This window comes from Humulus lupulus, chromosome 4, assembly GCF_963169125.1.
Source record: "Humulus lupulus chromosome 4, drHumLupu1.1, whole genome shotgun sequence".
Lineage (NCBI taxonomy): Eukaryota > Viridiplantae > Streptophyta > Magnoliopsida > Rosales > Cannabaceae > Humulus > Humulus lupulus.
Genome location: NC_084796.1, coordinates 215823445 through 215837327, shown reverse-complemented (window position 1 = coordinate 215837327; position 13883 = coordinate 215823445). Strand labels below are relative to the sequence as shown.

General features: G+C 33.1%; 1 protein-coding gene across 1 annotated transcript; it reads right to left on the bottom strand.

The window, feature by feature from the left end:
- Positions 1–11394: 11394 nt before the first annotated feature.
- LOC133832885 (uncharacterized) lies at positions 11395–13311 on the bottom strand. The gene is made up of 2 exons (XM_062263164.1): positions 12834–13311; positions 11395–12707 (listed from the first exon to the last, which is right to left on the bottom strand). The coding sequence occupies exons 1-2, from the start codon at positions 13309–13311 to the stop codon at positions 11395–11397; spliced, it is 1791 nt and encodes a 596-aa protein (XP_062119148.1).
- Between the last annotated feature and the right edge of the window lie 572 nt (positions 13312–13883).

Below are 13883 nucleotides of genomic sequence, written 5' to 3'. Positions count from 1 at the left end.
AGGTTGAGATATGACTTTACTTGGCCATTCAGGCCATTTTTGCCAAGTACTTCTGATTTTTGTTTTCCATGGTTGGACTATGTGCTCTTTCTTCTTCATTGTTCATATTTTGATGCTTCTCTGAATTCAGATTGTATTTTACTGCTCAGAACATATATATTTCACATGGAAAAAGTAAACTATTTCTTACTTTTGAACTTGGGAGTGGTACAAAAATACACACATTTGTTTAGACTGAGATGTCTGAGTATCAATGAGAGCATTTTCGTTTTTTTCAAATGTTAAAATTCCTTTATACCTTACTGGTAGAGAAGTTGTTCTTGGTCATTGAAATTTACAAAACATTCTCTATATATATATATATATATTTTCCTATTTACTTAAGGATGAAACTTGTGTATTCAGATATTTTCCTATTTAGATATTATCTTACAGATCCTTATCATGTTAGCATTCAGATATTGTGTTCTTCTTCTATCTGCATTTATGTAACTGAAGAATTTTATATGGTTATGCCTAAAACTATCCTTCTAGTTTGCTTATGCAACATTATGGGGACAAACTAAAATTTTGTTTCTGATTCATACCTTTTTTCCTTTTTCATGAGAAAATATCTCTTATTCACACTGACCGTTGTCTGCTGTAACTCTGTATTTGGCTGTAATCTTTATCATCTATAATGGATTTGCTCGAGCTGATGAACTAGACCTAGAGTGACACATTGTGGTTTAAACCAATATAATTCCAAGTGTGACTTTCTTATTTTTCTGCTGGTTTTTACCTGGTGTTTGCTAGCTTATTCATCTGTTGCTCGCTGGTATGTTTGCCAAGTGTTTGTGTATTGGCTTTGGTTCAATTTTCTCACCACAATCAGTTGAGTAGACAATGAGGGACTGCTTTTGAGACACCATAATCATAAAATCTTGGAACTCTAATTTTTCATTCATTTACACTTGTCCATATGGTAACATGTAAACTACCTTTTTTTTTCCAAATTTTCTATGGAACTCTACTAGAATGTACCCATGGCAGGTCAATATAAGAAGTGTTGATGAGGTTATTGTGATTGGTGCAGGTCTTTCTCTGTCTTCACCAGCTTTTGTTCTGCAGGTAATTTTATTTTAGAAGTGTAGAAAATGTATTTTGATAAAATAACAGGTTTCTTTTCTTTTCAAGTATTGACATGTTTGACATAATAATGCAAGTAGAAGTTACTAGCATGTCCACTTTATAGGCTTTATCTTTCTATCGATTGTCGCATATTAGGCTATTAATGTATATTCATAGGATTGTACCTGTCCTATATATGCATCCAGTGTGCATGGGATTACATTCTGTTAGTTAAATTTTCTTCTTATTTCTCAGTTTTTGAACATAAACTAATAAATTATACAACTAATAAATGTATATATACAACAAATCACTCTTTCTACAACACAAGAGTATAACTTTATTGAAAAAGTATTATAATAACTAGTAAAGTAAAAAATCAGTATTGAGAAAGAGGGAAATGAAATAAAAAGTATTACAAGAATTACTCTTTTTTTCAGTTTACAAGAATTACTTTATATGCTTTTTTTGGGGCTGATTTTCCCATGACTTTTTTTAGTACTTACACATTATTCTTGGAATATTTTAAATTTCTAATATGAAAGTTCTAATAATAACAATATTATATATGCAGAATTATGAACCAGGATACCTAGCACCTCCAAATACTAGGAGCTTAGGCATATATGCACTGGACCCTCTCCTTGCAACTATACAATCATTGCAACTGTTGTTTTTTAATTTGGCAAATACTAGGAGCTTAGGCATATATGCACTGTCAGGGGAGAATATTTTGTGCTGAAAGTAGTAACTTTTCAATATGTTGAATATTTAAGACTACTTAAATACTTAAAGAACATTTTGTTGTTGATGACAGTGTTGAATGTTTTAAACTAATTTGTGGATTGTTAATACAATGTTGAATGTTTTTACTTTTTGTTATTTGAAAATCAAGATCATTTGATGATGCTAGTATATATTAGAAAGCTAATTTTAATTATATAAATTTTTTTAAATATAATAGAATAAATTAGTGTTATATAAATGAATATATAATGAGAATTTATACTTATCTAAATATTAAAATAATACGAAAATTGTGTTATAATATCTATTACAATAACACTTTTTATGTAAAGAATTTTGTTATTCAAACTTCATTACATAACACAAATAATGTGTTATACTAAAGTGCAGTATAACACAAAAAATGTGTTATACTAAAGTGTAGTATAACACAAAAAATGTATTATACTAAAGTGTAGTATAACACAAATTTATAAGTATTGCAATGTATTATATAATCGACTATAAATAATAGGGATATTTGTGGCATAAGTACCCAATGTTTGAGTTTTGTACGCGGCATAGACCCAATGTTTATTTTTAGTGGCAAAGGTACCCAAAGTCAGTAAAACTGTAATTCCGTCAGCCTCCTCCGTTAGGTTCCGTTTCGTGATGACTGGACCAGCACGTGTCACTTCGTGATTGGTCCAACTCAATAATATTTTAAAAATAATTATGATTTGGACCAATAAAAACATAACACGTGTCTGCCTAACGGAGGAGACTGACGGAATTACAGTTTTACTGACTTTGGGTACTTTTGCCACTAAAAATAAACATGGGTCTATGCCGCGTACAAAACTCAAACATTGGGTACTTATGCCGCAATTATCCCTAAATAATATAATTAAACAGTTATCTATTTATTAAAATAACGCAGAAAGTGTGTTATCATTGACAGTATAATAACACATCTGTATAACAATGATAAAGTGTTATGTAAAGTACCCTGACCTACAATAACATAGTCGGTCTTAACACATCAAAAAGTGTTATGGTATGTTTTGATAACACATTTTTGGTGTTATTAAAAGAATTTTTTTCTTGTAGTGTGCTTATTTCGAGCTTACACTCTACAAGCCTACGTTTCGATGCCATAAATTTTATTCTCGAAATTTGGGTGCAACAATAGCAAAATAGTTAAAATGAAAGACAGTCATCAACTTTTATTCTTGATCATTCACTCCTATCAAATTAACTTATTATAAACTTACAAAAAATACAAAACGATATTTATTTTAAACTTGAATTATACTATAATTGTTTTTTTAAAATGTCTCAATATATAATTGTTGCGTTTTTTGATGGGAGATATCCTTCATCTTTGTCTTTATTGTGATAAAGTCATTCTTACCAAAGTAAATAAAAAAAATTAACTAATTATTTGTAAATAATTAAATAATTATAATCTAATTTTTTCTACATGAATATATCTAAATATCACTACAAGAAAATGGGGTCTTTACCTACCAATTGTAAGTGTAGGTAAAACTAGCCTAATGGTAGGTAATATGGTTTACCTACCAATATTGAATTGGTAGAGATTGGTAGGTAAAAGTTAGTGGGGAAAGAGTCTTTACCTACACTTATTAACACTGGTAGGTAAAAGAATCAGTGGACCCCACTAAGTTGTAAATCAATTGATGAGTCATCAGATGACGTGTTTGATGACATGGCATCCTACGTGTATGCTGACATGGTTTTGTAGTTTTACGTGTTTGATGACGTTGCATCCTACGTGGCATCCTGCGTGGCATCCTATGTGGCATCCTGCGTGGAATCATTTTATTAGCCCACATAGCATTATTTTATTGGTTTGTTACACAATTTATATTTTGTTCAAATTTAATGGTTATGTGTAGGTAAAAGATAATAACAGTTATTTGTAAATGTTCTATATTAGAAATAAACTAGAAAAAAAACCATTCAATAATAAAATATTTAATGGTAAAATTCTTTATAATGTTCAACACTAAAATAAGTTATAAAGTTATCATTTTAAGGTTACCCCTACCAAAATAAAAAAAACTTCATAAAGTTCATTCCTTAGTAAATTAATGTAAATAAACTAAGAATCATCTTGTGACTCCCGAACTGAAATAGATGGTGACTCTCTTAAATTTGCATTTGAAGCTTGGTCTGTTGGAGGTGGTGGAGGTGGTGCCATCAAATTGTTATGACGAATTATATCCACAACTACACTAAGTTGTTCGCTTGTAGCATTAAGGGGGGAAGTTGTATCATTAAGTCGTTCAAGTAACTCTTCATAAGTTGGTTGATTACCCACAATATTTTCACGATGTGAAGTAGAAGTTGTGACACTAGGAGACCGCCCCCACCCTCGCAAGCATACCGAATCACGTCCAAGTACACGCTCCATAATCTCTTTATCAGACAGTTCTTCTGGAGGATGTTGACCCCTTAACTCCATCATTTTATCCTAATATTATATTTAATTAATTATTAGTAAGAAATATAATAAATAAAAATTTAAATTACTTACATATAATGGCCCGAGCTCTATTTCAGTCCATCCTTTCTCAGCATCATAATGCTTTAGACGCCATGTCTCAATTTGACCGGTAGGAGAAGTTAACACCATTCCACGTCGAATGTGATGTCGTGGTGTGGAGACTGAACCATTTTTTGACTCCCATTTCCTCTTTGATCGATTGGTAGTATTCTTTAATGCTCTTTCCTAAAGAAATAAATCCAAATAAAATTTATTAGAGAAAATTTTACACAACATTTTCTTTTGAACAACACAATGTCTATTTATTACAAACTTTATTGAACAGTTTAACACTAAAATCTGTAAATCAAAGACAAAACAAAATACTAAAAAATGTTACCTTAAATTCAGGAGAACAACAAAGATCACACAAAATCATCCAAACTTCTTGATGTTCTTCTTTTAAGTCTGGATGACGTTTGCTCTTGGCCATCTCAAGATCATTTTCTCCTCCAATTTCTTTGAAATATAAGTGCAGCTTGTACTTATGACCCTTCCAAGCTTTTCTCATTTGCTCATCAATGCATTTTTTAGTTGTCTCATCATTCAAGTTGATGTCAAAATGTTCCTATAACATAATACAATATTAATTATAAATATTACAAATATAAATGTAATATTATGAAATGACTTACCAAAAGATAGTGTCGCAATGGAGCTCTCACATTTTCTGGGACCATTCTCCACTCTTTATAATGAAATGTACCATGATTCCGAATAATGAATCCAATCTCATTATTAAATTTCTCAGCATTAGTACAAATTTGGTTGACGACACTCCGCATTAAAAGTCACTGACAACTTTCCAGTTGATGATGCCTTAGCTATAGTTGTAGTTGTCAAGCCGCGAGTAACTCCACGTGGCTTAAAGGAAGATGTTTGTCCTACAATACAATATAATCTTAATTGAAATAAATAGAAATTTAAAGAAATGAACATGAAAGACATTAAATTTACCTAATGGAACTTGGGAAGATTGATTATCATCTTCGGTATCAAAATGGGTAGTCACATTGACTTGTTCACCCTGTACAGTAGGGTGTGTGGAGCCTTGAGGGTGTTCTCTCTCTACATTAGATTGTGCGGTGGCTCTAGGTCATTGACTGAGTACCGTAGATCGAGTGGTGCGACAAACTTGTTGATTCTCTAAACTCGACCGAGTAGTGCGAATAACTTGTGTAGGTGGAGCAGGAGGATCTGTAACGTCCTGCATTTTCGGGTACCTTTAAACGACTCGAGTCGGTATTTTTCCCCCGGGTTAATAATATTATTTTAAATAATATTATATTTTGTTTGTAAGTATTCCATGAGTTATTGCTAGCCAAAATATGAATTTTGTGATTTTAAAAGTCAAGATAAGACTTTCGGTCCTGGACCGACACAAAAACCCTGATCGGGTAAAAATCTCGGAAAATAAAATGAAAAATCATGGCAATTATATTTTGGGCATAAAATACATTCATAAAATTTAAAGTTTGGTCAAAAATAATAAACCTAAAAGAAAATGGAAATTTTAAGGCATTTTGTGGTAAATGCCTAATTTTGCCGAAATGGGGAATTTTATTCCATGAATGGACCTTAGGTTAAATATTATTTTGTGGTTAATTAAATTAAATATGAGAGACATTTAATTTAATTAATTAATAGTAAGTTTGGTGATTAAAACTTAATGAGAGTGAAAAAGGTGTAAGAAGTCAAGTGGGCAAGTGGGTAGAAAAGCACTCAAGTGTTTTGTGATATTTTGAAGAGTTGTGTGAGCCATTCTAACCCCCAAATCCGACCACTCTCCCTCCCTCATTCACTCTCATCTGATTTTTTAAGACTCTCTCAAGTGTTCTCTCCATTTGCAACCCCAAGAACACCAAAGAAACTTGGAAGCTAAGTCTTGGTCTAGGAAGGGTTTTCCCTAAGGTAAAGTTTCATTAATCTAGACTTTTGTAAAGTTTTAAGCATAGAGTTTCAAATAGCTAATTGACTATGTTGTTGGGGGAAGTTTGTTAGGGTTTTTGAAAGGTTTTGAAGGAGTCAAAGCTTATAGGAAGGTCCAAACCTTAAGCAAGAACACCAAAGAGGTAAAAAGTTTACTTTTGATGATTTTGTTGTAGGGTTTTTAGTTTTAAGCATTATTTTGTATATCTAATGCTTAGAGTTTCTTGTTGATGATGTAATAAGGTTATGGTAGTTGTTTAATAATTTTTATGATGCATGAGTATTGATTTTTGAAAATGGGAACCAAAACCCCCAAGGATTTTGTAGGATACCCTAAAACAAAACATGTTTTGAGCTGTGACTTCCAAGGGGTCAAGCAGCCACTGTATATTGTTTTTGTAAAATTAAATTGTACTGTGATGTTGTTGAGATTGAGTACATAAAATTGAGCTTTTGAAACACAAAAAAATGTTTAGAAATGAGTAAGTTATGCTACTTCAAAGATTAGGTAAAAAACTGTTTTTTCGTATTCTTATTTTTGGAACCAAGTTTGGACAGCCACTGTATAGGTCAAATGAACCCAGTTTTTTCTAAAATTTTGTGGACATATTACTTGCATAACCTATTATTCCACTGTAAAATTTGGTAATAAAATATTGAACGGTTTGAAATTTATTAACTGTCAATGTTTGGAAAAAATAAGGACTTGAAAATAATGTCATTTTTACCTCATTGTTGGAAAATGATTTCACCAATCAAAAATGCTCATTTTGACCTAAGATTTTTCAAAGACCTAAATGGCATAACAAAAATGGAATTGGGAAATTTTGGTAACAATTGGGTAAGTAAATTTCAAGTTATGAACTAACGAAGTATGTAGTTAAAAATGTGAAAAATAAGTTTTTCACACTTAGTGTAAAAATGAGATTTTGGAACATAAGGTAAAAAGTAAAATTTTGTTTATTTCAAGATATAAAATGGTAAGTCTTGAAATCATATTTTCACTAAAATTTACCCTTTGAGTTTAAATGAATTATTTTTATTAAAGAGATTTTATTCTTTCTAAAAATAAGAGATTTAATTTATTAATAGTTAATAAATTAAAAGAGGGATTAAAACCCTATATTTTGAGAAAAATAATTAAATAAATTATTTTCCTAGTAATTAAAATTGATTAATTGCTTTTGGAAAATTAATTAGTCAAGATGAGAAATTTATAACGGTTTTCCTAATTAAGACAAATTAGGCAATTTTCTTAAAACGGTTTTTAGATATTAAAACCTTAAGAAAAATAAAAGGAAAATTTAAAGAGTTTATTTTCTTTAAAAATAATTAAGGAATTTATTTGTATTTTCTGGATATAATACCGGCTAAAATCTTACATATTTTAACCGACTAGTCGAAAGTGCGGGTTAATAGCGATACCTGGAAAGAATAAGATTTTTAGCGGATTGTGGGAAATACCATTGTGATACCCGAGCCTAGGTATCGAGACCTTAGGATAGGTCTCCCCGAGACTTAGGGTTTAGTCTCGAATATTTTGTATAACTTTCCTTAATGGGTTTAAAACCAAATAAGGATTGTAAATCCTTACAAATGACTTTTATTAAAATGACCAAACTGCCCAAAATAATAATAATGAATTATGAGTGCCATAATTAATCCGAGTATACTGTATGGATAACTACAGTATTGGCTAAGCGTAACTGGACTGAACGTTGGAGGGTGAAAACTTGCTGAGCGCTAAGGACTCCAAGTAAGTCAACTTATATTGTATGGCTGCAACATGAAATGATTATTGTCTTGTATGTTAGTATAGGGATACATGCATATATATAGGCTGTCATAGAAAGTTGCTTAGAGACGTTAGTCTAGTGAGTGCTGATTTAGAAAATATGAACGGTAGAAGTCCGTCATATCCTAGACGGTTGATCCCCGTCACACTGCTTGATTTTATTTATGTCCGGTTCATTACCGCGACGAGTGGCCATGAGATGAGGATAAGCTGGTTAAACCTAGGGGCGCCAAGATAAATGGGACCTAGGGGCCCTCATGCTTACTTAATCATTGGACGGTTAGAATCCGAGCAAGTGCTCTGATAAGTTATTCCCGGATAGCAGCCGTGAATATTGGCCATTCCGTGAGAGTGCCTAGAGATACTAGGGGTTGCCAAGATTGAGTGAGGCTGAACACCCTAGGGGCAGCTGCTCACCAGCACCACTGATTAACATAGAAGTCTCCATAAAACCGTGTAAATTGGATTACACTCTTGAATATGTAGCGATTCCCTAAGTAACACGATAGTTACCCTTGATGAGAATATTTATTGGCTAGATCTTAGTGTGGGGACTCAGTTCTCTTTTACAGATTAGCAATTATGTTGGAGGGCGCGTTACGCATGAATTGTTGGAAATTGTCGAGCGTTGGTCTCGAATTATTTGGTGATATAATATATCTGCTTGCTCTGGGATTTTCTGAGTGCAGGGATATAATTGTTGATAAGATATAGTTGTGATATAATATATCTGCTTGCTCTGGGATTTTCTGAGTGCAGGGATATAATTGTTGATAAGATATAGTTGTGATACAATATATCTGCTTGTTCTGGGATTTTTCTGAGTGCAGGATTTTTATCTAGTTACGAATTAATTTATCATTGGTTATCAGGAATGACCATAAGTTTGCCAGGACGCTTTAGCGTTCTTGAAATTGATTGTTTAGGGTCCGGAACCCTAATTCTCTACATGCTTTGTTTGAAAGTTGATCTTACTAAGCGTTTTCGCTTACCTAGTTGTTTCATGTTGTAGGTAAGAGCTAGGGCAAGGCAGAGCAGTGAGCGCTGGAGTCTTCCTTGCAAATGTACATGTGGACCGACCTTTTGGGAAGCCTTTTTATTTTTGGAAATGTTGTGTAATTTTCCTAAACTAGGCTCACTCTAATCTTTATAAAACATGTTTGTAACTAAAGGTTAAGTATGGCCATACGACTTTTTAAAAAGTTTTTTTTTCTATGGGTTTTTGAGACATTTTGTTAAATGAAAACATTTATATTTCCACATTATTGAGTCTTGAAAATCCGGGTCGTTACAGGATCAATGACTGGTTCAACTTGTTGATTCTCTATTCTCGACCGAGTAGTGCGAACAACTTGTGAAGGTGGAGCAGGAGGATCAATGACTGATTCAACTTGTTGACTTTGAGCAGTAGATCGAGTGGTGCGACGACCAGGTGCCATGACTAAAATTCTATGAAATAAAACAAAGAAAATGATTAGTAAATAAATATTTACAAATATTAAGAAACTAACTATGAATTAAGAATCTGGATATCTTGTATCATCTCAGATTTTGCATTCCTTAGTTTCTGTACTTGTATTTCTGTTTGTGTACAGGGTGCTTGGCTAGTTGGCTAGTTGGGGAAGAACATTTGTAGACAAATTTCACGAGGCACTAACTGATCAATGACAAGATGAGTAACTATGAATTAAGAATCTGCATCATCATCACATTCTGATTCTGTATAACTTTTTGTGTCATCACTTGAGAGAAATGTTTCATTATTAGAGAATACATTTCCTTCATCAAAATCTTCATCTAAGTCACTATCCTTGTCAACATTTTGATTTTGGTTTAAAAATAAATCAACAACAAGTTGGTCTGAAAGAGTTACAGAAGGAACATCTAATCGAACTAAAGACGAACTTTCAATGAAATCCTCAGTTGGTTGAAAAGGTGGAAATTGAAATGATTCTTCTTCTTGGAACACATCATTATTTACTGTCTCTTCCATAATTTCAGGAATGTCATAAATAGATCGATGATTTACTTTTTGAACAATCCGCCAATTTGAACAACGCTTCATATCAAGCAAATAGAAAACTTGTTGTGCTTGAGTTGCCAAAATAAATAGTTCATTAGAATACCAATGAGTAGATGTATTGATGGAATTCAAATTATGATCCACAACAATTGATCTACCTTTTGGATTAGAGTTATACCACTTGCAACGAAATAAGAACACCTTCCGGTCTAAAACGAATGACAACTGCAAAATCTCAATCAAGACACCATAGTATAGGATATTAATATTGTCATGATCACCTTCAGTGCAAATTCCAGAACATTGTATCTTAAGAGTATCGTCACGCTCTTTACATCGAAATCGAACACCATTTACAATACAACTTTGGTAGGTGTTGTACCGTTAAAGTGGACCTTGAGATAAAGAGTACAAATCATCATTGGCAAGAGGTGATTTTTGAACTTGCATTTGAGACACCTGTAGTACGAAAGAATTTGAATTATGATGAATGATGTCACAACTTAAGAATTTAGTAAGAAACCATTAATGATAATCTCTTACTTTATTCTTAAACCAAGAAGGAAATTGTTCTTTGTGCTCTAAGGCAACTTCTGAATCTGAAAGACCTTTTTCTTCCAACAACTTTATATGATCACTACATTCAAATTCATTTCTATGAATAAGTAAATGATATTTTGTTGAGATAATTTAGAAGAATAAAAGAAATTGTTACTTACTCGATAAAAGGTTGGATATCATCTACAGAATTGTTCAATATATACCATTGAACGACTTGTCTCCAATTTTGAAGCAATTTGATAGTAGATGCCCCTAATGGACGAACATTGGAGTTGAAAACATCTAACTTATGATTTGGAGAAGGTATATCCCAATTACGCTCGGGTCTTGTGAATCTTGTCTCTATGTTAGAAACATATCTTGACAAGAAAGTTACAGCTTCATCTACAACAAAAGCTTCTGCTATTGAACCATCAGGCCAAGACATGTTTCTCACATATTTCTTGTACAAACCCATATGGCGAACTGTCCCAAACATCCATCTCGAAGCAATTGGACCACCTAATAACACTTGATCGGGTAGGTGAACACAAAGATGAACCATTATGGTAAAAAATGATGGGGGAAATATCTTTTCCAACTTGCACAAAATTATTACGATTCCATCTCTCAATTCTTCTATGTCAGAAATTTGTAATGTTTTTGCACAAATTTTTTGAAAGAATTGGCAGAGTTCAATCAAAGTACCACGAATGTTGTGGTCAGAAAAGGAAGTAATGCAGCTGGTAATATCTTATGAAGTAAAACATGACAATCATGAGTTTTCATTCCTCCTAGTTTGTCATTATCTGTTACACATCGACTAATATTCGAAGCATATCCATCCGGTAATCTAACACTCTGAATGAATTTACAAAAATCTTTGCATTCTTCTCTTGTCAAAGTGTAACTAGCATAAGGTTTGTCAAGCTTGTTATTAGATAGGTCCTTCTTCAACCAAAGCTCTTCACGAATATTAAGATTTTGTAAATCCTTACGAGCTTTTAAAGTGTCTTTCAATTTTCCTTCAATGTCTAAAAGTGTTCCAATAATGTTATCACATACATTTTTCTCTATATGCATCACATCAAGATTGTGACGCAACAAGAGCTTTGACCAGTATGGAAATTCAAACAAAACACTTCTTTTACACCAATTCAGCTCTTTCTCTCCACGCTTACATTTTCTAGAAGAATTACTTGGTGCTTTACCAGGGGTATGAATAGGAATTTCATCCAATTGCTTTAAAATGTCGTCACTAGTAAAAGTTCTAGGAGGGCCACGTAATTCAGTAGATCCATCATATTCTTTACTTTTTCTCCAAGAATGGTTTCTTTTCAAATAACATCGATGTCCCATGAAACATTGTTTGTCAGTTATTCTTCTAGATCTTGTATCTTCAAGACAAACAGGACATGCTAATTTACCAGCAGTGCTCCACCCAGACAAGTATGCATAAGCAGGAAAATCACTAATTGTCCACAAAACTGCAGCTCGAAGTTTAAACATGCATTGACCATACAAATCATATGCATTGACTCCATCCCATAACTCTTTAAGCTCTTCAACTAATGGCATCAAGAACACATCATAATCTTTTCCAGGAGATTTAGGGCTTAGAATTAACAAAGACATGAGATAGTTTGTTCCATTAGGAGAAGCCCAAGGTGGCATTTTGTACGAAATTAATATCACTGGCCACAAACTATAGGTCGATGTCATATTAGAGAAAGGGTTAAACCCATCTGAAGCCAACCCCATTCGTACACTCCTAGAATCAGCTGCAAAGTCAGGATACACATTGTCGAAATGCTTCCAAGCATCCCCATCAGCAGGATGACGTAAAATCCCGGCTTCATTTTTCCGTGCCTCTTTATGCCATCGCATATCTTTAGAAGTGTGCTTCGAACTAAACATTCTCTTAAGTCGTGCCTTGATTGGGAACCATCTAAGTCGTTTATGTGGGATTTGATTTCGTACATAACGACTATACTTGCATACAGGACATGACACTGCATTTGCATTCTCACCATAAAACAATGCACAATCATATTAACAAACATCAATTTGCTCATAGCCTAAGCCCACCTCACAAAGAAGCTTCCTCGTCTAGTAATAATTCCCTGGGCACTGATTACCCTCAGGAAATACCTCTCTCAAACACTCCAAAAGACTGTCGAATGATTTATCTGTCCATTTGTTAAGCACTTTGAGAATCATCAACTTCACCGTCGCGCTTAAGACAGAGAAACCTTTACAATTATTGTACAAAGGCTTATGAAGTGACTCAAACAATGCATCATACTTGTCATCCACATTAAGTGGAGATTCATCATTGAAGTCACTAGTTGGACCAATGTCAAAATACTTACTACCAATAGCATCATGAAGACCTGCCGCCAAATCATCACTCTGATCCGAATCTTCAACATTATCCTCGATATCAAATAATCCATCATCTTCTACTTCCTCTACTTGCTCACCATGGTGATACCACCTTGTGTAAGTACTAAGAAATCCATGAGTGATCAAGTGAAACTTTATCACATGCATGTATTGTGATTTCTTATTCACGCAACGACAACAAGGGCATAGAACCATCCCATTGGAGTCCATGGAGTGTCTTGCAACACTAATGAATTAATTCATTCAAGCAGCATATTCTGCTGAAAGTTTATTTGGTATATCCAATGACGATCCATGAACCAAAAAAATGGGGTCCCTTGTTGTAGTTGGTAGAGCTGATGATGAACCCAATTTCTAGAAAGAACACAGAGGAGAACAAGAGTAAGAAAAAGAATAAGAAAGGATGGTAAATATTAAAGATTTTTCTCTTTTTTAGATTATTATAAATGAATTAGGAAAATAAGAAAGAAGAGAGAGTGGGAGATTGATTTGGGGGAAGTAAAATGAAAATGGAGAGGCTAAAAAGGATGAGGAAAACAATAAAAATTGTTATGGTTCAGCTAAACTGAGAATCATGGAAGTTGTTGCTAGACAAGCACCTCTCATGGACATTGCATTTTTTGGGGAGGTTCAATTTAGTAACATGGGATTTGATCTATCTGACAAGGATTCATGACTGCATCTTTATTATTAATTCTTTCTTTTTTTTTTAAAAAAAAACAACATTGAATTAAAAGAACTATTGTCATTATATAGAAACATATAAATATATGTATGTATAT

What these genes read in the sequence shown, in the direction of transcription:
- LOC133832885 (XM_062263164.1), bottom strand. Translation starts at nt 13,311, where the DNA reads ATGGACTCCAATGGGATGGTTCTATGCCCTTGTTGTCGTTGCGTGAAT. An exon ending in GAGAGAGGTATTTCCTGAGG is followed by an intron (nt 12,708 to 12,833) that starts GTAATCAGTGCC and finishes ATGCAAATGCAG; the next exon opens with TGTCATGTCCTGTATGCAAG.